Source organism: Triturus cristatus, chromosome 2_1, assembly GCF_964204655.1.
Source record: "Triturus cristatus chromosome 2_1, aTriCri1.1, whole genome shotgun sequence".
Taxonomy (NCBI): domain Eukaryota; kingdom Metazoa; phylum Chordata; class Amphibia; order Caudata; family Salamandridae; genus Triturus; species Triturus cristatus.
The window spans coordinates 1,043,124,840-1,043,144,843 of record NC_140581.1 but is presented as its reverse complement, the minus strand read 5'-3'; the positions used below and the strand labels follow the sequence as shown (position 1 = coordinate 1,043,144,843).

The following is a 20,004-nucleotide window of genomic DNA, read 5'->3' as shown; positions in this document are numbered from 1 at the left end:
ATAACAAGGGGGGGTTGAGGTGTGTCCTGCCTTTCCTGGGTGACTCATAGCCAGGCTGAATACACCTTTTTTGCATTTTTAAGTGGTGGGAGAAGTTTTCACCAGCATCTGAATAGGCTGTGTCTGTTCTGCACAATGCTGTCTCCACCTCCCGTAGTGAAGCTGGACTAGGGAGGACAGAACTGTTTTTCACTGATCTCAGAGACTTTATGCCTAAAACATCAAAGGGAAAACTAGTATATATATTAGGGCCCTGACTCCAGAACTTCAAAACTCGTTTGGACTAAAGAACCTGCCAAGAAAAAGAGCTGAAGAATCTGTGAGGAGGAACTACCTCTTTGCTGTGTTGGCCTGCAGTGGCTGCTTCTGTCTTGTGCAGTGAAAGGACCAGACTGGACTTTCTGCAACTTATTTTCTTGAGTTTCTCCAAGGGCTTGAGTTAGAGGTTGCCCCCTGTTCAAGAAGTGTCAAATACAGCAAAGACTTCAAGATCATCTGCTACCAGCACTGGGAACTGTGTGTTTTGTTTTGCAAAAGAAGAAAAAGCAACCCTACGCCATCAGCAACACTGCTGTTGGCTCTGTGACCTGAGGGAAAAGGTGTGGAGCCGAGGCCAGGGCGACTGACGCTGGAATCTGGCACTCACGGTTCGATCCCCGGCACCGGCAGCAGGTCAGCCCAGCACCATGTGACTCTGGGCAATAGCTTGCTTAATCTTCCTGACGGCCCCCAGCGCCGGGATGCCTTCGGGTAGCTGTTCGCGCTTTATAAATACTGAATTTACAATTTACCTGTGGCACCACAGAGAGCACCGCCCGCTTCACACCACAACCCTGGTCTCACTGACGCCGACGCCACCAAACCACTGCTTGCACCAAGACCTGAGGGCACCGCACTTCACACCACCTCGCTTCACATCGCTGCTCTGGTATCCCCAACGCTGTGGCTCCATGCCGACATTGACGCCGCTGCCTGTAGCATGGCCTTGTAACACTGCCTGTAAGTTACTCAACACACAACATCATCCAATCCCACACCACAGCCTTAGTCCTCTGGTACCATCGACTCCAGATCATCTGCCCAACTACAGCGCTTCAGCAACAACAATGCCACTGCTTGCACCATGACCTGCCAGCACCACAAAGAGCACAGCTCCACTTCGTACCCCAGCCCTGGTTTTCCATGCCGCTGGATCCCGTCAACGAGCCGCTAGCAGCAACACGACCTGTGGGCAGCACACGCCACACCCGGATACCTGACTTCAACCTCATGGAGTTCGATCTGCAACATGTGTGACTTCAAGGGCACGACGAATCCTGCACCAACCTCCGAAGCCGATGCCTGCTGATGCCCCGTCTTTGGATCTCATTACAAGGTCCACAACGCCCTGCATTTCCAAGGTATGGGTACGGGTCTTCACAACACGTAGCTGGCCTGTGTTTGGCCTGAGATGTTGGATTTGTTTGTTTACAATGCCGTGATAGCCCCAGATGGAGCTATCAACTTCAAGGAACTGTGGGCCAGATGTACGACCCATTTTTGAAGGCGCAAATGCAAAAACATCATGGGCCATGTACAAAGCCTATTTAGCGAGTCGCAATTCATTTGCGACTCACTAAATAGGTTTTGCAACTCGCTATTTGGAAGGGCCGTTCCCTTCCAAATAGCGAGTCTCAAAACCATGTACTAATGTTTTGCAACTTCAGGTAGGTGGTAATGCATTTGCAAATGGAAGGGGTCCCCAGGGGGCCCCTTCCCCTTTGCAAATGCATGCAAAAATATTTTTTAAGGGCAGGCAGTTATCCCAGGGACCACTGCCTGCCCTTAAAAAATGAAACGAAAACATTTCATATTATTTTTTTTTAATGCATCCCGTTTTCCTTTAAGGAAAACGGGCTGCATTTGAAAAAAACCTGCTTTATTTAAAAGCAGTCCCAGACATGGTGGTGTGCTTAGCCCAGCAGGCCACCATCCCTGGGAGGGACTGCCATTCCCAATGGGCTCTCAAATTGCGAGAGGCTCATCAATATTAATGAGCCTCACAATTTGCGACCCCATCGGGAATCGCAAACAGTGTTAAACACACTGTTGTACATTTTATTTTGCGACTCGCAAGTTGTGACTCGCAATTAGTCACAAAATGCGAGGCGCATAATAAAATGGTCGGACATCTGGCCCTGTGTTTTTAGTCAATTTTTGCAATATTTGTAGTTTGATTACTGTATGCTGGATGTTTATCATTTTGGTCTTGTTTATGCTGATAAATATTGCCTATTTTTCTAAAACTGGTGTGGCGTCCTTTTGTAGTGTTTTCACTGTATTACTGGCTGTTATGTGCAAATACTTTACACATTGCCTCTGTGATAAGCCTGACTGCTCATTCCAAGCTACCAAGGGGGTGAGCAAGAGTTATTTTAGACATGTAATCCCCCACCCTGACAAAAAGGAAGGGTTCCTACTTGGACAAGATGCATACATATGCCAACTAGAGTCTCCCATTTCTAACAGGCACATTTCTGTCCTTTCTGCCAGCACCGGCACACAAACTGCAGCTGAGCAAAAAAGTGGGCACCCTTGCACCATTGGGCCAGGGTGTCTGTGTTGTTGGCATGATTGTTTTTGTACAGGAAGGGGCATCTTCCTGCACACAAACAATCAAAGGAGGTTTTTCTCTCGTTCAATGTGTCCTGCAGAATGCAGCACACGTGGAAAGAGGAAAAACAAGGAGAAATGTAAACATTTCTCCTCGTTAGGCCTGCTTTGGGAAGGCGTTATTTTTGTAGCTGGCCCATATTTACACTAGATGTAATTCTGGGGCAGTGTTAAAAACCATGAGTGTTGCAAGGGAACATACACAGCAACACCCATGGAATGCCCATTCCACGCCGTTTAAGACATTGTCTTACTTCATATTTACAGAGCCATGCAAAGCCATGCATGGTGGCTTTGCGTGGCCTTGTAAATATGGGCCGGCATACCACGCTGTAGGCAATATCCAAAATATGCGAATCAGGCCGTTTCAAACCGCAAAAATACTGTACACATCTGGCAAACTGGACCATAAAAAGAGATTGAATAGATATGAGCTAATAGTGAAATTTGTGCAAGGAAGAAAATATTATATCTCTCCTTGAGTGAGTTATAATTAAGTATTTAAGGTGTCCTGCTGCAGGCTAGAGAATTTCCCCCAGTTTATCAATAGGTCTGTTACACTATCTGAGAAACATTGTCACTTCCTTAGGAGGCTAATTTCAGCAATCAGCAACAGACGGGTGTCTGGTAAAATGTCTGAAGGTGTCAGGTTGCTGCACTCTACCCCATTTGTAGCAATTTAAATAACTTTTGATGCATTTGCACTAGAAATTTTATTTGGTAAAATTTGCAAATTATGCATCATCGATTAAATTCAGGTGCACCGGCACAGGTAACCGCAGTGGGGCTGTGAGGCAGTGAGGCAGGGTGGAGGTTGGGGGAAGCCGAAAGACGAAGGAATAGGATTTATTTATTTATTTAATTTTTCCTACTCTGTTGTCTGTCAACCCCCCCAAACCCTGCCCCCATCACTGCCCCACCGCGCTTACCAGTGCCAGACATGCCTGACTAAATTATATTGAAAAGTATTTTTTCCCAATGACTTGGGAGCCAATGATTTATTTGCATGACATAGCAGTGCTTTAGCAGATGGATGGGTACTAAAAATATCCATAATTGGGTGTAGTGGGCCCCATTTTGCCCTGGGTTTAAAAGTCACTGCATCTGTTGCACTACTAGAACTATGCCCCATTATAAAAATATAATAAAATGAAAACTAGATGAAACCCTAAATAGCCTGAATGACAATGGTCAGTTGAAAGATAATCACAGTTTCTGAGGCTGATTTGAGCATGTGCAAAAACATCTCACCCTGGTTTTACCTTATAGAGTTTTCTTATAGGTTGGATGGACTATTTCCAAACATTGGTCCAGATTTTTTAAACTTTCATGTGACAGAGTACAGCAGCCAAAAATGCTGTGCTGCGTTGTGTGAGAAGGAGCACGCCATATCTAACGAGATATGGCCCTCTCCTCCCATCTACCTATCGCAGACACAAAATTATACTGTTGAGTGCCACACACAACTTATGCGCCATAGTGCAAGGGTGTGTGTGAGTCTAGCATAGGATTTTTACTGGAAGCGTTCCCTTACAATACAAAATACTATATCTGGACAACTTCTAATACTTGTATACTTTGTATGTGTGCTGCACAGTGCAGCACACATACAAAGTCGGAAAAGAAAGGAGAAATGAAAACATTTTCTATTTAACACCTACTTTCAACAGGGCAAATATTATCGGATAGATTTTTCCCATGAAAAGGTGCACTGCTTGAGAAACTGCTTTCTTGGATTGGACTACATAGTCACTCTTCACATGAAGACCCACAATCTGGCAAGTATCCAAAGACCATTGCAGACATAATGAGATATGCTGGCCACTACATCTCCAAAGAGTAATATATTTTATTATAGAGACTGGAACGTTCTGTTAAATGGACCATAGTACTCTTGGTGCCCATATACATGAAATAAGCAATGTTTGCTGCCACAAATAATTTCCAACACATTTTATTATACTCAAGGGATGCATTTCACAAATTGCTTACAGTTATTAACAAGTGTGAAAACATTGTGGTTCAGTGTCAGGCAAGCACTCAAAGCACTAAGTACTACTGAACCACACTGTCGGAAAAAAACAGAATAGGTTTTGATAAAGAAAACCCTAATCTAGACCATATTCAACAAACTGAAGCAAGCAGCTGGCGGAGTTACACGTTGTTGTTTTGCAATTTTTAAAGGTTGAAAGTATGTGTCCATAGCGTACCAGGATGTTGGAGCAGCAGAAACACCATTCAACTCACGTTACAGTATGGTGAGGGGATAAAGCAGGGATGTGTGCTGGACTCCTCCCTCTTTAGAACCTTCATAACGTTTTTGAATAGGGCCTTGCTGTATATGGAAGCAGATATTCAAAATATTGCTCCATTCTCATGCACCAACGAACCAAGCCTTCATTGCTTAGCCTAATGAACTGTTTCACCAATTACTGTACATTAGGCCTGGCATCTTTCAGCACGATTTTCCCTGTCTTTTTGCTTCTGACCTCCATTTTGTGGCTGTGTGCTGCAGTTAATTTTTCCTGGCACGAGGACTCTGGGCACTTTACCACTGCTGACCAGTGCTAAAGTGCTCCCTGTGTAAATTGTATGGTTGATTGGTTTATCCATGATTGACATATTTGATTTGCTAGTAAGTCTAGTAAAGTCCACCATGTGTCCAGGGCCTGTAAATCAAATACTAGTAGTGGGCATGCAGCACTGATTGTGCCACCCACATGAGTAGCCCTGAACACATGTCTCAGACCTGCCACTGCAGTGTCTGTGTGTACAGTTCTAAACTGCCTTTTCAACCTGGCAACTGCACCCACTTGCAGACCCAAACCTTCCCTTTTACTATATGTAAGTCACTCCTAAGGTTGACCCAAGGCAGCCCCATGAGCAGGGTGCAGAGTATTTAAAAGGTAGGACACGTACTGGTGGGTTTTACATGCCCTAATAGAGAAATACTTCTAATTTAGTTTTTCACTATTGCACGGACTATGTCTCCCTTAGGGTAATATGGGGATTGCCTTGAAGTATCTTTTAAGAGTAATTTTCCATTGGAAGCAGATACAGATGTGGAGGTTGTGGTCTCTAAAAATACATCTTTAGGTGAAGTTGGTTCTAAAATTGCGTGTTTGAAAATGCCACATTTAGAAAGTGGGCATTTCTGTGCTTAACCATTCTGTGGCTCTGCCTGTCTGTAGAATACATGTCTGTGTTGGCTGACAGTTGGGCTCTTGTGCATTCACTCTAGACAGTCACATAAAGGGACCTAAGGTGTGCCTTGCATATGCTGATGGGCCATCACCAGGCTGATTGGCCTTCCTGAGCTAGAGCGGTGGGATGAGTTTTCACTGACACTTGAACATGATTGTGCCAGTCCTCAAACAAAGCTTTCTCTGCCCCCTCTGGTATTTCTGGAGCCAGGGCAGGGAAAGGCAGGGTTTTGTGCACTACAAAGACGTTCCTTTGAAGTTTGCCTACTGCAAAGGCAGAAAGGGGTGTAAGTATTGGACCTCTGACACCCCAAAATTAGAACACTTCTGGACTGAGCATTGTACCACAAAGAGGAGCTGGGTGCTGTAGGAGGGACTGCCACAATGCCTTTTGCTTTGTGGTGCTGGCCTTCTTCTAGTTGCTTCTGTCCTGGGAGTGAAAGGACTGAACTTTATTTTCTACATTCTGCTTCTAAGTTCTCCAATGGCTTGTGCTTGCTTGCCTCCTGTTAAGAAGTCTCAGGGCCATCAAAGACTTCACCTGCCACTGCCTGGGCTCTTCTGCTGAGAGACCTGACTTGCCAAGTGGTGCCAAATCCAGTTCCAGGCCCCTTGGAAGTGTAACCTGCTGATCTTAAGGATAAAATCCATGCATTGACTCCCAGCACGTTGTATTGACGCATTGCTGGAAAAGATCGATGCATTGCTTCTGCCTGCCCCGAAGTGTGGATTCAGGTGAGTGCTTTGGCCACGGCTTTCACCACAGGCACCATCTCGACATCACAGGGCGTCGGAAGGATCGCCATAGCGGGAGCCCCGAGCACCATGTCACCGGCGTCCATGACACCCGCGCACGCTCTGACGCGACACCTGGTTAGCGGCTGTGAACTGACACAGCACCTGCTTTGCAGCTGGAAAATCAATGCAACCCCATGCTTTGCTGCTGTCACATTAACATTTTAAGCGTATCGTTCATCAACACCAATACTTCATCAATGCTGCACCACAGTAAGAAACCAAGGCTGTGTGTCTAGAAATCGATGCATCACCTTCCCTTCCAGTAAGGAACTGACGCATCAGCCCGCTGAAAGTAAGAAACGGACGCATCACCAACCCTACATTAAGGAACCAACGCATCACCTTCCCTGTGGAGTAAGGAACCGACTCACTGCCTTGCTTTTCTGGTACTTCACCCCCTGCTCCTTGCACTGTCTTTAATTTTTGACACATCTAAACTACTTTGTGCTAAAAGGAACACATTGATTGATTTCTATGGACTAAACTTGCACAAAAGTTTTGTAATGATTGAATCCACTCTATTTATTGGTACAGAGAGAAACCCATGCCACAGTTGAGTCAAACACAGCTAGCCACCAACTGTCAAATCCCAGAACCCTCAACCCACTTAGAACTCAACAGTCTCATAATAGAATCTGTAGCCCCAGCCTAGCTGGGGTTGCCTAAGTACATCACGACAATTTTAAAAGTGATATTTTGACCTCTGTGTTGTATTTGTGTTGTTTTGGACCTGTTTTATTGAGATAAATATTGTCTATTTTCCTAAACCGGTGTGGATATCTTTTGTAGTGTTTTCACTGTGTTACTGTGTGTGGGTACAAATGCTTCTCACATTGCCTCTGAGATAAGCCTGACTACTCATTCCAAGCTACCAAGGGGGTGAGCAGGGGTTGTCTTAGCGGTGTGACTCACTTGCCCTGACTAGAGTGATGGGTCCTACTTGGATAGGCTGCAGACAGCTGCCAAATAGAGACCCCATTTCTAAAGCTGAGAAACAAGCATTCTTGTGGTGTCTTAACAAAGACTTGATTTAAGGCATTTGAGAAGCTAGCACCAATGGCGCACAGATTAGTTATAAGTTGAGAATGGATTGACAAAGTAGAAAATGGAGAACTTTCCAAAGTCTAGGCCCACATTTACCAAAGTTTATGTTTGTGCAATGCAATGCCCTTTAGCACTGCACATGTAGACATTTACAATAGTGAGTATATTTTCAGGATTAAAACGTTATTTTTTGATTACTTAAAATCTTTTAAAAGATAACACCACAAGTTAAACTGATATAACCAATAATGCTCCCTTCAGCGATTTTAGAAGAGAAGCACATGCAATGTTAGTGAACCTAATATTAAACAAAGTGATGTCTCAGTCAAATTGCAATGAGCCAATATACATTTCTAACATATTCTGGGTGCAAGATGTCAGGTTCTAAGGTTATTTCATAAAATGTCTTGTAGCAAGGTGCCCTGTTGGCTAAAACTTAACAGGCAGTGCTTTAACAGTGGTGTAAAGTGCCCATACTAGTGCATCTTCGGTGGACTACCGTGAGGAAATGGCTACCTGTGGAGCTTTGATGTATGTGTGACTACAAGCTCACGTTCCCAAGAAGGTCCCGGGTTCAGAGAAGTACTTTGGAACTCGTAATAAAGACATCTCCCTACAATTTTTGGAGAGTGTGTAATTGGAGAATTTCCATTTTTAATTTATGCAAACACCAGAGTGGGACTAAAGACCAGAAAGACAAGGGATCCATACCCTGATGAAGGCCATTGTGACCCGGACGGAAACGTAGTACTGGCCGAAACATGTTGGTTCCTGCAGTAGGGATATATGGGCATTTATTTCCCCTGAATATCCCATTTTTTATTTTTAAATCCTACCAAGGGGACACAAGAATAAAGGCAAACTGTGAGTTTCCCCTTAGATAGTTTTAACTACACTTATCTGCACCTTTTGATCCCTTCTTGAGGGAATATATTTTCCTTTATATATTTTTTCCTTTTTCTTCTCTCACTAACTTCCCGCACCACTCTTTTTCATAAAATAATAACGCGCTCCATACTGAGTGTTGGTCTGCACCTGAACGTTTGATGCGGCCCTATGATGAAGCATGACACTGCAAAGTGTGTGAGGGCAGTATTAGGAAAAGATATGTCTTTCCCTTTCCTGTTTGCCTCCTTTCTCTAATTTTTGAGATATTCCATTGTAGGGTTTGACAGTGGATAGACCGGCTCTAGGTGCCGTTTTTGTGTGATTTGCAGTCCTTCTCTCTTGAGTGAGTTTTCCGTCTTGGAAGGGAAGTCAGAGAAGGCTCATTCCCTTGTCTCTTCTTTTTGTGATATAGAGTGTGCAATGCAATGCTCTTTAGCACTGCACATGTAGACCTTTACAATAGTGAGTATATTTTCAGGATTGCAACTTTATTTTTTGATTACTTAAAATCTTTAGAATCATTTAAAAGAAAACACCACAAGGTAAAATTATATAACCAATGTTGCTTTCTTCAGCGATTTTAGAAGAGAAGCACATGTGATGTTAATGAACCTAATATTAAAAGAAGTGATGTCTCAGTCAAATTGCAATGAGCAAATAAACATTTCTAATGTATTCTCGGTGCAAGAGGTCAGGTTCTATGGTTATTTTATAAAATGTTTTGTAGCAAGGTGCCCTGTTGGCTAAAACTTAACAGGCAGTGGTGTAAAGTGCCCGTGCTAGTGCAATTAAGAGTAATCCTGCCTGGCAATCACCTAGCAAGGTACCCTGTTGTCTAATCTTGGCCAAGGCACTCTAGGCGTTATCAGTGGGTCTATTGATACTATCCTTTGAGAAGACCTCCCTAGGGGGAGTACATGGTGTCTCCATTGTATAAAATTGTATTGTCTTGCGGGGCCATCAACTCCCCAGTACTGACGCAGAGGGGAAGTAAACAGTACGCTGCAGAGCTCAGGAATCAACCTGGTCTCCAGGGTAAACTAGTATCTCGGGGACTGAAGAGGAGGAGGGTGAGGTACATCCAGAAAAAGTGGTGGGTGCTTTCCTGGCTGCCCCTATTCCGATGTATGGGGAGGCGGGCCTACAAGGCACAGAGACTGCTGCCTGAGTGGACCGTGGGTGGGAATAAGGAACCAGACGGCATGCTTACACATTAACACAGCAGTGAGTTGGGCAGAAGCAGTGCCAGCTGGCTTGGTCACGGAGGTTCGGGTCCCATGTGGCTCAACAGATGCAAGATGGGTGCCCCATTCATGGGGCAGGGGTCCCCAAGCAAAAGGAAGCATTGTGCTTGAGTGATCATGATTTTAAAAGAAACCGTGATGGAAGGCTGCTTAGCAAAAACAGCCTGAGGGCAAGGTGTACCCGAAAATGATTTGGGCCTGACTTATTTAAATATTTAGTATGCAGTGTCTGAAAGGGCAGAGGCACCGCAGCCCCAATACTGACCTGTTGTAGCAATTATGGGCCAATTCAAAGCCAGAAGAACATTACTATTAAATTTCCCATGGCACCATAAGTCTCTCAGGTGCAAAAGGATTGACGTAGGGATACGCTTGGAGCTGGGACTTTCAGGCTTAATGCATAGTCTTGCAGGGAACTTCATTGTTTAATTCTAGAAGTACTTTGCTGCAAGTTTAAAGTTTAAGTCTCAGAGTGTACAATGCTTGATATAAAAATGCTTCATTAACAGTAACATTGGTGACAATGGATGATGATTTGTATTGAGTGTTATTGAAAGGTGGTGCCATTTTGCATAGGTTTAATATTGCTGGATGGGATATTGGTTTATATGTTTCTGCTGTTAATGTTGTACAGATGCCCTGCCAAAGCCAGTATGCATGACTTTTTAGGACTACACCCCACTATACTGTATTCAGCATTTCATTTGAGGGGGGGGGGGGGGTTGTGTTTCTAGAGTTCAGGGTTTCCTAGGGCTGTCAGGGGATGTCACTAGAGGTGTTTCCATCTTTATCGTGTATATATTTCAAAGTCATGAATATTATTAAGTAGTGTGTGAGTAGTATAGTACTTTTCCTCAGTATAAGTATAACCACTGACTTGGCAATTATGTATTGAGTGTTGTTTCTTGCATGGCTTAGCAATGTGGTACTAGCCCACACCATCACCCATGAGTAGGCCTCGGACTGATCTGCCTTGCTACCTTGAGAGTTAGGTGCTACAACAGGTTACTTGTTTCCCAATAGAAGGTCTGTTGAGACCAAATGGTTGTAGCAAGTGTCAAGCCTCCTTAATTGGTATGGTTGATACTCTTTGCAAAAGCTAAGAGTTTCATATTTCACATGTTTAAAGCTGTTCTTTTAAACGCACATGAGAGGAAATTCTGATTTTAGAATTTGATAAAAACAATGAATTTATTTTGTGCCATGTTCATTGCATAATACATTTAATAAATTAGTCTATTCCTTTTTATGACAATTTGTTATATGTTAAAGATGGCAATCAATTCCAATGTGCTTCTTTAAAGAACATTTTGGATTAATTGATAATGCAGAGGTGAACAAGAACTGAAAAATATATGAGTCAAATTTAGGACAGGAATCTAAAAGTGTCAATAGCTAGAGAAAGTAGATTCTTTTGGGCAGGTCGGAGGGGTTGATTGAATTACAATTATTTTAGCAAGGTTTTGATATCATATACATAAAAGATAACCATAGATATACAAAAGCCGTCCAAGAAGTAGAGAAAATGTAAAGTGTCTAACTCAACTACTACTCTGTAACTGGTAGAGAGGCAGGGCTAAATATACCAAATCACATGAAAATAAAAAAAACACAATTACAGAAGTAGAAATGGGTATAGGAAGGGATTAAACAAACTATTTGACAGAAATCTACTCCCAAGAAAACATTTGTTGACATTGTGTATTTGATCAGTATTTACGAAGCTATGTGTGCATCTTAGTGATGCTAAAATGCTAGGAGTTGGAAATTACCATATTTTCCAAGGTATGCCACAGATTTTTGCTTTGGCTGTTTTTGCTAGCTGTAGAACTCTGTGCTCTTTACTTCTGCTAACCAGCAGTTAAGGGACTGTTCTCTACCTTTCTATATGATGAAATTGGCATACCCTGATGCAATATTTGATTTACCTATAAGTTCCTAATATTTGGTACAAACGTGCACTGTACCCATCCTATAATTTAAATGTCACATGTGGAATGCAGCAACCATTATGCCATCCACTACAGTTACAGTGTAAACATGACTGTAGGTCTATACTCTGTAGAAAGAATCTGCAGTTTTAAACTGCAAATTCAGCTTTCCAAAATAACCACTTTTTACAGGCCTATACCTTTTTTTGAAATATTAATAACTCACTTCTAAGAAAGCCTTCATGCCCAACAGGCAGGGTGCACAGTATTGAAAAGCATGGCATGCAAATGCTTAATGTTAAAGACATCTTTAAAGTGGAAAAGGATTACAAACTATTTTCACTGTGGCACGATTGGCTGTTCCTAAAGCAGAACAGAACAATATTACATTTTATAACATTATCTCCAACTAAAAAGCAGCTACAAATTACATTCTTGAACCTTTTAAAATATTTATTACAAGCCCAATCCACTAGCAAAGTTAAATTTGTAATAAATACTTTCGAAAAGGTACTTTTAGAAAGTTACCTTTTCCCCTGCCTAAAGTCTTTGGATACACTTTTGCATGAGCCCAAGTGTCCCCTGGCAGCTGAGGTTTTATGTTCCTCTAGCAGGATGGCCATCTGGGCTGTGTCCAGGAAATTTATTAACTTCAAAGAGGCCTACTGTTTCACAGGCATATGTTAGCTGGCAAGGACCTATTCTGTCATTTCAGCCAGGCAAGCTCCAATCCCAGTAGTAGAGGAGCCCCCCAAAACTGGTTTAGTACGGCCACCGATAAAGGGTTTCTCATTTCCCTGTCCATACCTCAGTAGAGAAGGGTTTCACTATCTTGGATTGTGGCAGAGATGGGCACTGTGTTTTTTGCTGGCTGTGGAATTTTGTGTAGTTTACCCCTGCTAACCAGTAGTAAAGTTAGTGTGAACCCCCTATTCAACATAATATTATCTACATACCTCAACTGGCTTATTTAACTTAACTTTAGGTCTCTAGTATATAGTGCTAAAGTGTACCAAGGAACTGTAAGTTACATTTTACCAATAGACAATCGCACCCATTTCTCCAGCCACTGCATTGACAATACAAATATAACTGCAGGTCTGAAATGTGTAGCCTTTGTGTGCACGGTTAAACTGCAAATTCAACTTTCCAAAATAACCCCTCTTGACAGGCCTAAGCCTTCATTTGAAGTATTAAAATGCCAGCCCCGAAGTGGACCTTATGTGCAAAGCGGGTACATGATTTTGAAAAGCAGGACATGTAAAAGTTTAATGTGAAACATGTCCTTACAATCCCTAAAACTATTTTCACTGTTGTAGGGTTGCCTGCTCTATAGGAAAGCACTGGGATACATTTAATATTGTCATCTCCGGCTAGGAAAAACCTATGACGTTCATTTTTGGACTTTCTGAAATATTTATTATGATCCCAATTCACTGGTCAAGTTGGATTTGTAAAATGTTTTGAAAAAGGTACTTTGCCTCTATAGGCCTATTTTCATGAGCTGGAGCTGTACCCACCCCGATTTCAGCACCTTGTCTTATGTAACATTTGGAACTCAAACCCAGCACAAAGTAAAATCTCCCCCTGAACATTTACTCCAAACATCGGAGAAAATTTACATAAGTAAAGAAATGCCTAACATTTTAAAATAATGGGGACCTTTAATTTATTAGATAGAGTAGGGCTAAACGCAGGTTATGATTTATGTGAGTGCACATCTACAGTACTGATTATATGCTGAAATCCATAACTTGATTGGCCATATTATCAAGGAACGGCGATAACATTATCGCCGCTTTAGCGGCAGGAAACTGTTGCTAAAGCGGTGATACTGGGCTTGATAATATGCCCTTGTGAATTCCCATAGAAGCCCAGGTTCTGGTGTGAACCTGGGCTTCTATGGGAATTCACAAGGGCATATTATCAAGCCCACTATCACCGCTTTAGCGGAATGTTTTCTGCCGCTAAAGCGGCAATAATGTTATCGCCGTTCCTTGATAATATGGCCTGATGTGTCTAGACTGATTCTTCAAATGGTTGTCAGATTTAGTGTGATCAACGGGGCATATTAACAAGGGCTTTATCCCCGCTTTTTTGGCTTAAAAAGCCAAAAAAGCGGAGATAAAACTACGCCCTATTTACAAGAGGGTGCTAACATGCATAATCGCATGTTGGCACCCTTTATCCTGACGCCGCCCTTTGCATCTCTAATGAGATGCAAAGTGGGCGTCACTGGGCGTACCCCAATGGACTACCTTGTAAAATATCGCTGATGTTCACATTGCGATATTTACAAGGCAGCCCACAGGATTTTAGCACACGTTAGATTTTGGCGAAAACTGCGGTTTTCGCCAAAAGCTAACATCTGCTAAAATCCTGACTTAGCTTTCCCTAACATAGGGGGTGGATTATGCTGATATGACCACAGGGTCGTATCAGCAAGGTTATTGCCGTTTTGCTGGAAACATCGCTGGAAAACCAGCGATGTTCCCTGCAAAATGGCGATTTCCCCGCTATCGCAGGAATCTTTATCGCCTTGGAGATACGCGTTGCTAATAACGCGATATCTCCGCGATAAAAACCTGCGATAGCCGGCGTTAAAAAAATGAGCGCTAAGCGCGCTTTGCAATAGTTATCGCTAAGCGCTCCTTGCGATATTTATCGCAAAGCGTTGCTAATATGCCCCAAAGTTTTTCATAAAGATGCAAATGAAAACTGCTGAGCACCCCCTTATAGGTAATTTTTTAAACATAGGCTCACCTGGAGCTAAAGTATTTTCATCTGCCATCTTGATGCTGCAGTTGGCCCCACCAAAAGGATGGCGACAAGCACACACAAAGCTGTCTCTGTCGTTGATGCAGGTTCCACCATTGTGACAAGGGGAGGCGCTACAGCTCAAAGAATCGTCTGCTTTGAAAGAAAGAAATCAACATTGCATAGTCAATGTTAAATCTATACAGAAAATATCACCATTGATATAAAACATATCGACATGATTAAAATAAAATGTTGAAGTAGGTGGATATTATGTCTAAAAATTGGTATTTAAAAAAAATTATTTTAACACTATTGTTTGCGCGAATTTCCAGTATGCAATTTCCAGTTGTATCTGTTTATAATCCACCAACCTTGTTATCGCTTTTACAAAACACAAACATTATAACGAAAGGATACATTTAATTTGAAAACAGTTGCTATAATCAAATACATTTAGCTCAGATATAACAAATTACGTGGAACAAAATCATTATAATCGGCATTTTCCCAATCCATGGAGAAACTGAAGCCATAATGTTCGATTGCAGTAAACGAGAAAAATAGTAGATTCAAATGTTTCCTGAAAATTAACAATGTGAGGATTTTTAAAGCACGTTGCGACGTTTTTGAACTTCTAAAACGTAAATTGGAGATCTGGATATCATGTTTAGAATTTTGACTGTTCATGCAATAATATTTAAAACAGTGTCAGGCAAGTTTATTTTCTATATTATTAAAACAGTTACTATCTTCAATTATTTGGTATTTGTTTTGTATGTTTTCGTATATATTTTTGCTGAGAACCAAGTTTACTTTCAGACCTACTTGTCGAGTTACATTCAAAACAAGAGTCTTTGTTACAATGTGTATCCTAGATCATGCCATCAATGCAAAATATATATCAACGTTTAAGACTATTAGAATGCATTTTGTCTATCAACATACACATGCACTTTCCCTATCAATAACACGTCACAAATGTCTTTAAAATGTCTTTCGATGTAGCATGTGCTTTGAAAGAGGGAGAGAGTGGAGTGACAGACCAACTATTATTCCTAGCAAGGATTTTCTATCATACATTTAAAGGTTTCTTGGATTCTGGACTTTGCTATATATGCCTAGCGCATAGTCCTCTTCAACGCAAGTTTAGGCGAGAAACAAAGGGGCAGATTTATAAGCCCCTTGAGCCACTTTTGCATCACTTTTAACATGGGAAAAGTGACGCAAGGGGCTTGTAAATATGCCCCAAAGGGTCTAGTTTAGAATTTGTGGACAGAGTACTCTGGAAAATGCAAAGGAGTTCCCCATCCTCCAAACTCTTGAGGGAATATTTATAAGACAATGGTGCAGCGCAGTGGCGCAAGCAAATTTGCTACGCTCAACCGTGTTATAGTCTCAGTGTAGGAATGCGCCGTATGTACAAGAATACGTCACATTCCTGTGCTCACCCCTGAGCCGGCACACAAACAGTAGCCGTGCGCCAAACCAGACACCCTTGCATCATGGTGCAAGGGTGCCTGTGTTGCAGGGATGAATGTTGTTGTGCAGGAAGGGACACCTTCCAGCACAAAAACAATCAGTAATTGCGTTTTGCTCCTTCTATGTGTGCTGCAGAGTGCAGCACACATACAAAGAGCAAGAAATGAGGAGAAATAAAAGTGTTTCTCCTTATTGGGCCACCCTTACGCTTCTCCTCAGGAAGTGTATGTTTGTGGCCATGCCTCAGATTTCCGATTCTTTGTAAATCTGGGGCTGTATCACAAACGCATGGGTTTTGCTCGGAATGCCCACAGAAATATCCATTTCACACCCCTTTAACGCAGAAAACAGCGTCAAAGGGAACAATATGTACAAGGCCGCGTTAAGCCATGCAAAGGGGCTTAGCGCTGCCTTGTAAATATGGAGCAGGGCACAGCGTCACAGGAGCATGGCAAAAAGTGACGCTCCGGTGGCGCAAGGGCCTTGTAAATGAGGCGCTTGGTCTGCCCACCAAGACGGAGCGACTGTAAGCTTTCAGTCAACAGAGCCCCGCTTCAAACCATTGATGGAAAACTTCCTCTAACAGCCCTAAGGAGTAGGGGCCATGAGGAGGTGCATTGCGCATCTGCCCTACTTTTAGGATCCAATCTAATATTCATTCTTTCTGTCCATCATCACTTGCTAAAGCCTGGTGGTGAGGGACAGATTACAAATAGTGACCCTCAAACCCTAAGAGAAAACTTGCAGGATGTGAGGGGCATTAGTTTTTTTGTTTTTCACAAACAAATGCCCATTTTGGGATACTGTTCCTGAAAAACAAAGTTTTAAAAGTTTGGTGAATGAATGGCCATCAAAACTGATGGTGACCGTCCATCGATTTCTTTTTTACTTCGAAGGGAACCACTGTGATAGCGGGTCCCTTCCAAAGTGTGCTAGTGGTCATCTCTAAATTAATCTCTAAATTGGATGAACGGTAGTCTCTGGAGGTAATATCCTCTGTCACTCTGATGGGCAGACTACCTTCTGCCAAGCCCTAAATGAAGCCTAAATGTCTAATTGGCTAATGACAACATTGGATACTCTAATTACATGCATTCTTAATAGTGGTCCTTAAACAACATTGCTTTGTTGAAGTAGCAGTTTGGACATAGTATTGATGGGCTTTGTACAATACTTTTTAAGGCAATTAATAATTAAAAGGAGATTAGGTTTTATACTCTAACGCATCTGCAGATTTGTTCATACATTAATGCTACAGTTGTAGATCAGAGATTCTACGACTGTCTTGGATAAATAATTTTCTGCTTCAACAGGAGAGTAGCATTTTCTGCCCCTTACTCCACCCGGTCATGAGGAGGCCCTGATGGCTTTGGCTTTGGGGTATCTTAGTAAGTTTTTATAAGAAATTGGAGTATTAGTTGAGAGGGACGAGAACCCACGTTAAATTATAATCACAGTCTTTGTCAGGGTGAACCACAAAAGTCACTAAATAAACCTGTAATTAACAATTCAGTTGTTTGACACAAAAGCAGCCACGCTTCCCTGAAAGGCGATGCGTAAAGTATTTATACACTATTGAAACAGTAATAAAGTAAAAATACAACACAAGAAAAATCCCAAAGTAATTGACAATAATAAAGTAAATGTTATTAAATTAAACACCAACTCAGCTCTGCTATAACTGACCCTTTCTGATTCCCTCTTTGTCTCACCTCGCTCTTCTTCACGACACCTCGGACCTCCCGGGGTCGCTTCCCACGAGCACCGGTAGGTTACCGCTTCCATTGCCGTGGTGAAGCTCTGTATCCTTCGGCATTGGCAGCAGCTGGTGGTGCCTACCTCTAATGAATGGAGCATAGAACTACTCAGGATTACCACTCATGAAGATGTAACCTATTAACTCAAAGGCAACTTGGATGCCTTCGAGGCGGTCTGGAGTCCCTTCCTTGCTGTGGACAGTTCAACTCTGTCCTGTCATGGCTACCGGGATCTGCTTCTTGGAGTACCCCACATCCCGGCTGCACCCTGGTCTGCTCCTGCTGCATGTAGGTGATGGCTCCTTATGTCTGCTACCCTCCTTCCTATGTTATGTTATGTTAGGGAAATTTCTAAAGCGCACGACTCACCCTGGGGCATCTCGGCGCTAAGCCTAGTAGAAGTCCGAGGAGGAAAAGAAAGACAGGACGGGAGAGCGAACTACCAGTGATCAGAACAGAAAGGTTTTCAGTTGTTTCCTGAAAATACTGAGAGATGTACATCCACAAAGAAAAATAGGTAGCATATTCCAATAGCGAGGGGCAAGGTATGAGAAAGCCTTTCCCCCAGAACGGGAGAGATGGATTTGGGGGACCGTCAGGAACCCAAGGGTGTTTGATCTAAGGTTGCGGGTCGAAGTCTGTTTAGCGAGCCTTCTTAACAGATATTTGGGGCCTTTGCCATTTAGGGCCTTGTATGTAAGACAGCAGGTCTTAAAGTATGATCGTTTCCCGACCGGAAGCCAGTGGAGGTCTCGCAGCAGAGGGGCTGAAGGAGAGCCCGCCGGACGGTTTAGAATCATTCGGGCGGCGGTATTTTGGATGACCTGCAGCTTTTTTAGCAGAGTCGGGCCTATTTCTGCCAGCAAGGCATTTCCGTAGTCGAGGCGGCTGATCACCATGGCCTGGACCAGGGTTCTGCGATGCTTGATGGGAAGGTAGGGCAGGATCCTCCTTAGGAGCCGAAGGCTGAAATAGCAGGAACTAGAAATCGCTGCTATGTATTCTTTCATAGATAAAGCCCGGTCAAGTTTAAACCCTAAATTTTTCACTACTTGTTTAGGGGGAGGGGCGACACCCAACTCCTGAGGCCACCAATCATGGGTGCAGAAAAGAGGGGCTTTCCCTATTAGCATGATTTCGGTCTTGCTTGGATTCAATTGGAGATAGTTTCCCGTCATCCAATTAGAAATGGCGAGCATACCAGCTGAGAAACGTAGATGTTCTGATTCTACGTCAGGGTTAATTTTGAAGATAAGTTGGGTGTCGTCCGCATATGAGACTATCTCAAATCCACATGATTCTGCTACTTTAGCTAATGGGGACATGTACACATTAAACAGTGTGGGACTAAGGCAGGAACCCTGAGGTACACCTTTATCCAGACAAGACTTCTCTGAGCGGTAAGGCCCTAGCATAGTCGTTTGATATCTGTCAGAAAGAAAATTCTGCAGCCATTTTAGGGCTTGATCTTGGATGCCGCAAGAAAGTAGTCTCTCCACCAGCTTGGAGTGTGCGATGGTGTCAAAAGTGGTGGAGAGATCCAGGAGGACCAGAATTACTGATCCTCCGGCGTCCACTTCTCGCCTCAGTGAGTCGGTCACCGCCAGGATTGCGGTTTCAGTGCTGAATCCCGGACGGAATCCTGATTGTGAAGGATCCAAAAGGTTATTGGACTCCAGATAGAGACTCAGCTGCCTGTTTATGGCCAATTCAAGTTGTTTGCCCAACAAGGGTAGCAGGGATATGGGGCGGTAGTTACTATGTACCTGGGGGTCCGCCGACGTTTTTTTCAGGATAGGTCAAACGTAAGCTTCCTTCCAAATGTGGGGGAATAATACCTGAAATGATGGAACAATTGAAAATTCCTTGGATTTCCGGGGCACAGCGTGAAGCTAGGAGGGCCATAATTCTGGGATGGCAGAGGTCACTAGGTGAGCCAGATTAGGCCGAGGATAACAGATTTGTGACTTCATTTATAGAGATAGGTTCAAATTGTTTAAGAGTGCAGGTAGGCGGGTGGCTCCTTTCTAAGGAACTTATGAGAGAGGCTGAAATCTGGGCTAGGGAGGTGGGGAAGTTGGCATAAATCAGATCGATTTTTTCATGAAAATGGGTAGCAAGAGAGTTACAAAGTTCCTGCGACTCAATTTGAGGCAGTCTGCAGGCTTGGGGTGAGACAAAATCTTTAACTATGTTAAATAATGCTTTAGATGAGTTGGTGGCCTGGTCGATTTGTTTTAAGATAATA

The 20,004-nt window shown here is 43.0% G+C and overlaps 1 protein-coding gene across 2 annotated transcripts in view; it reads right to left on the bottom strand.

The window, feature by feature from the left end:
* The window catches only part of MMRN1 (multimerin 1), a 310,831-nt gene that overhangs the window by 24,818 nt on the left and 266,009 nt on the right, over positions 1 to 20,004 (bottom strand). Inside the window, exon 7 of one of the 2 annotated variants that reach the window (XM_085635412.1) lies at positions 14,524 to 14,670. In XM_085635412.1, the coding sequence (XP_085491538.1) occupies positions 14,524 to 14,670 (147 nt within the window). Of the gene's footprint in view, positions 1 to 14,523; positions 14,674 to 20,004 lie in introns of both variants that reach the window. The other variant, XM_085635402.1, reaches the window with a different exon arrangement.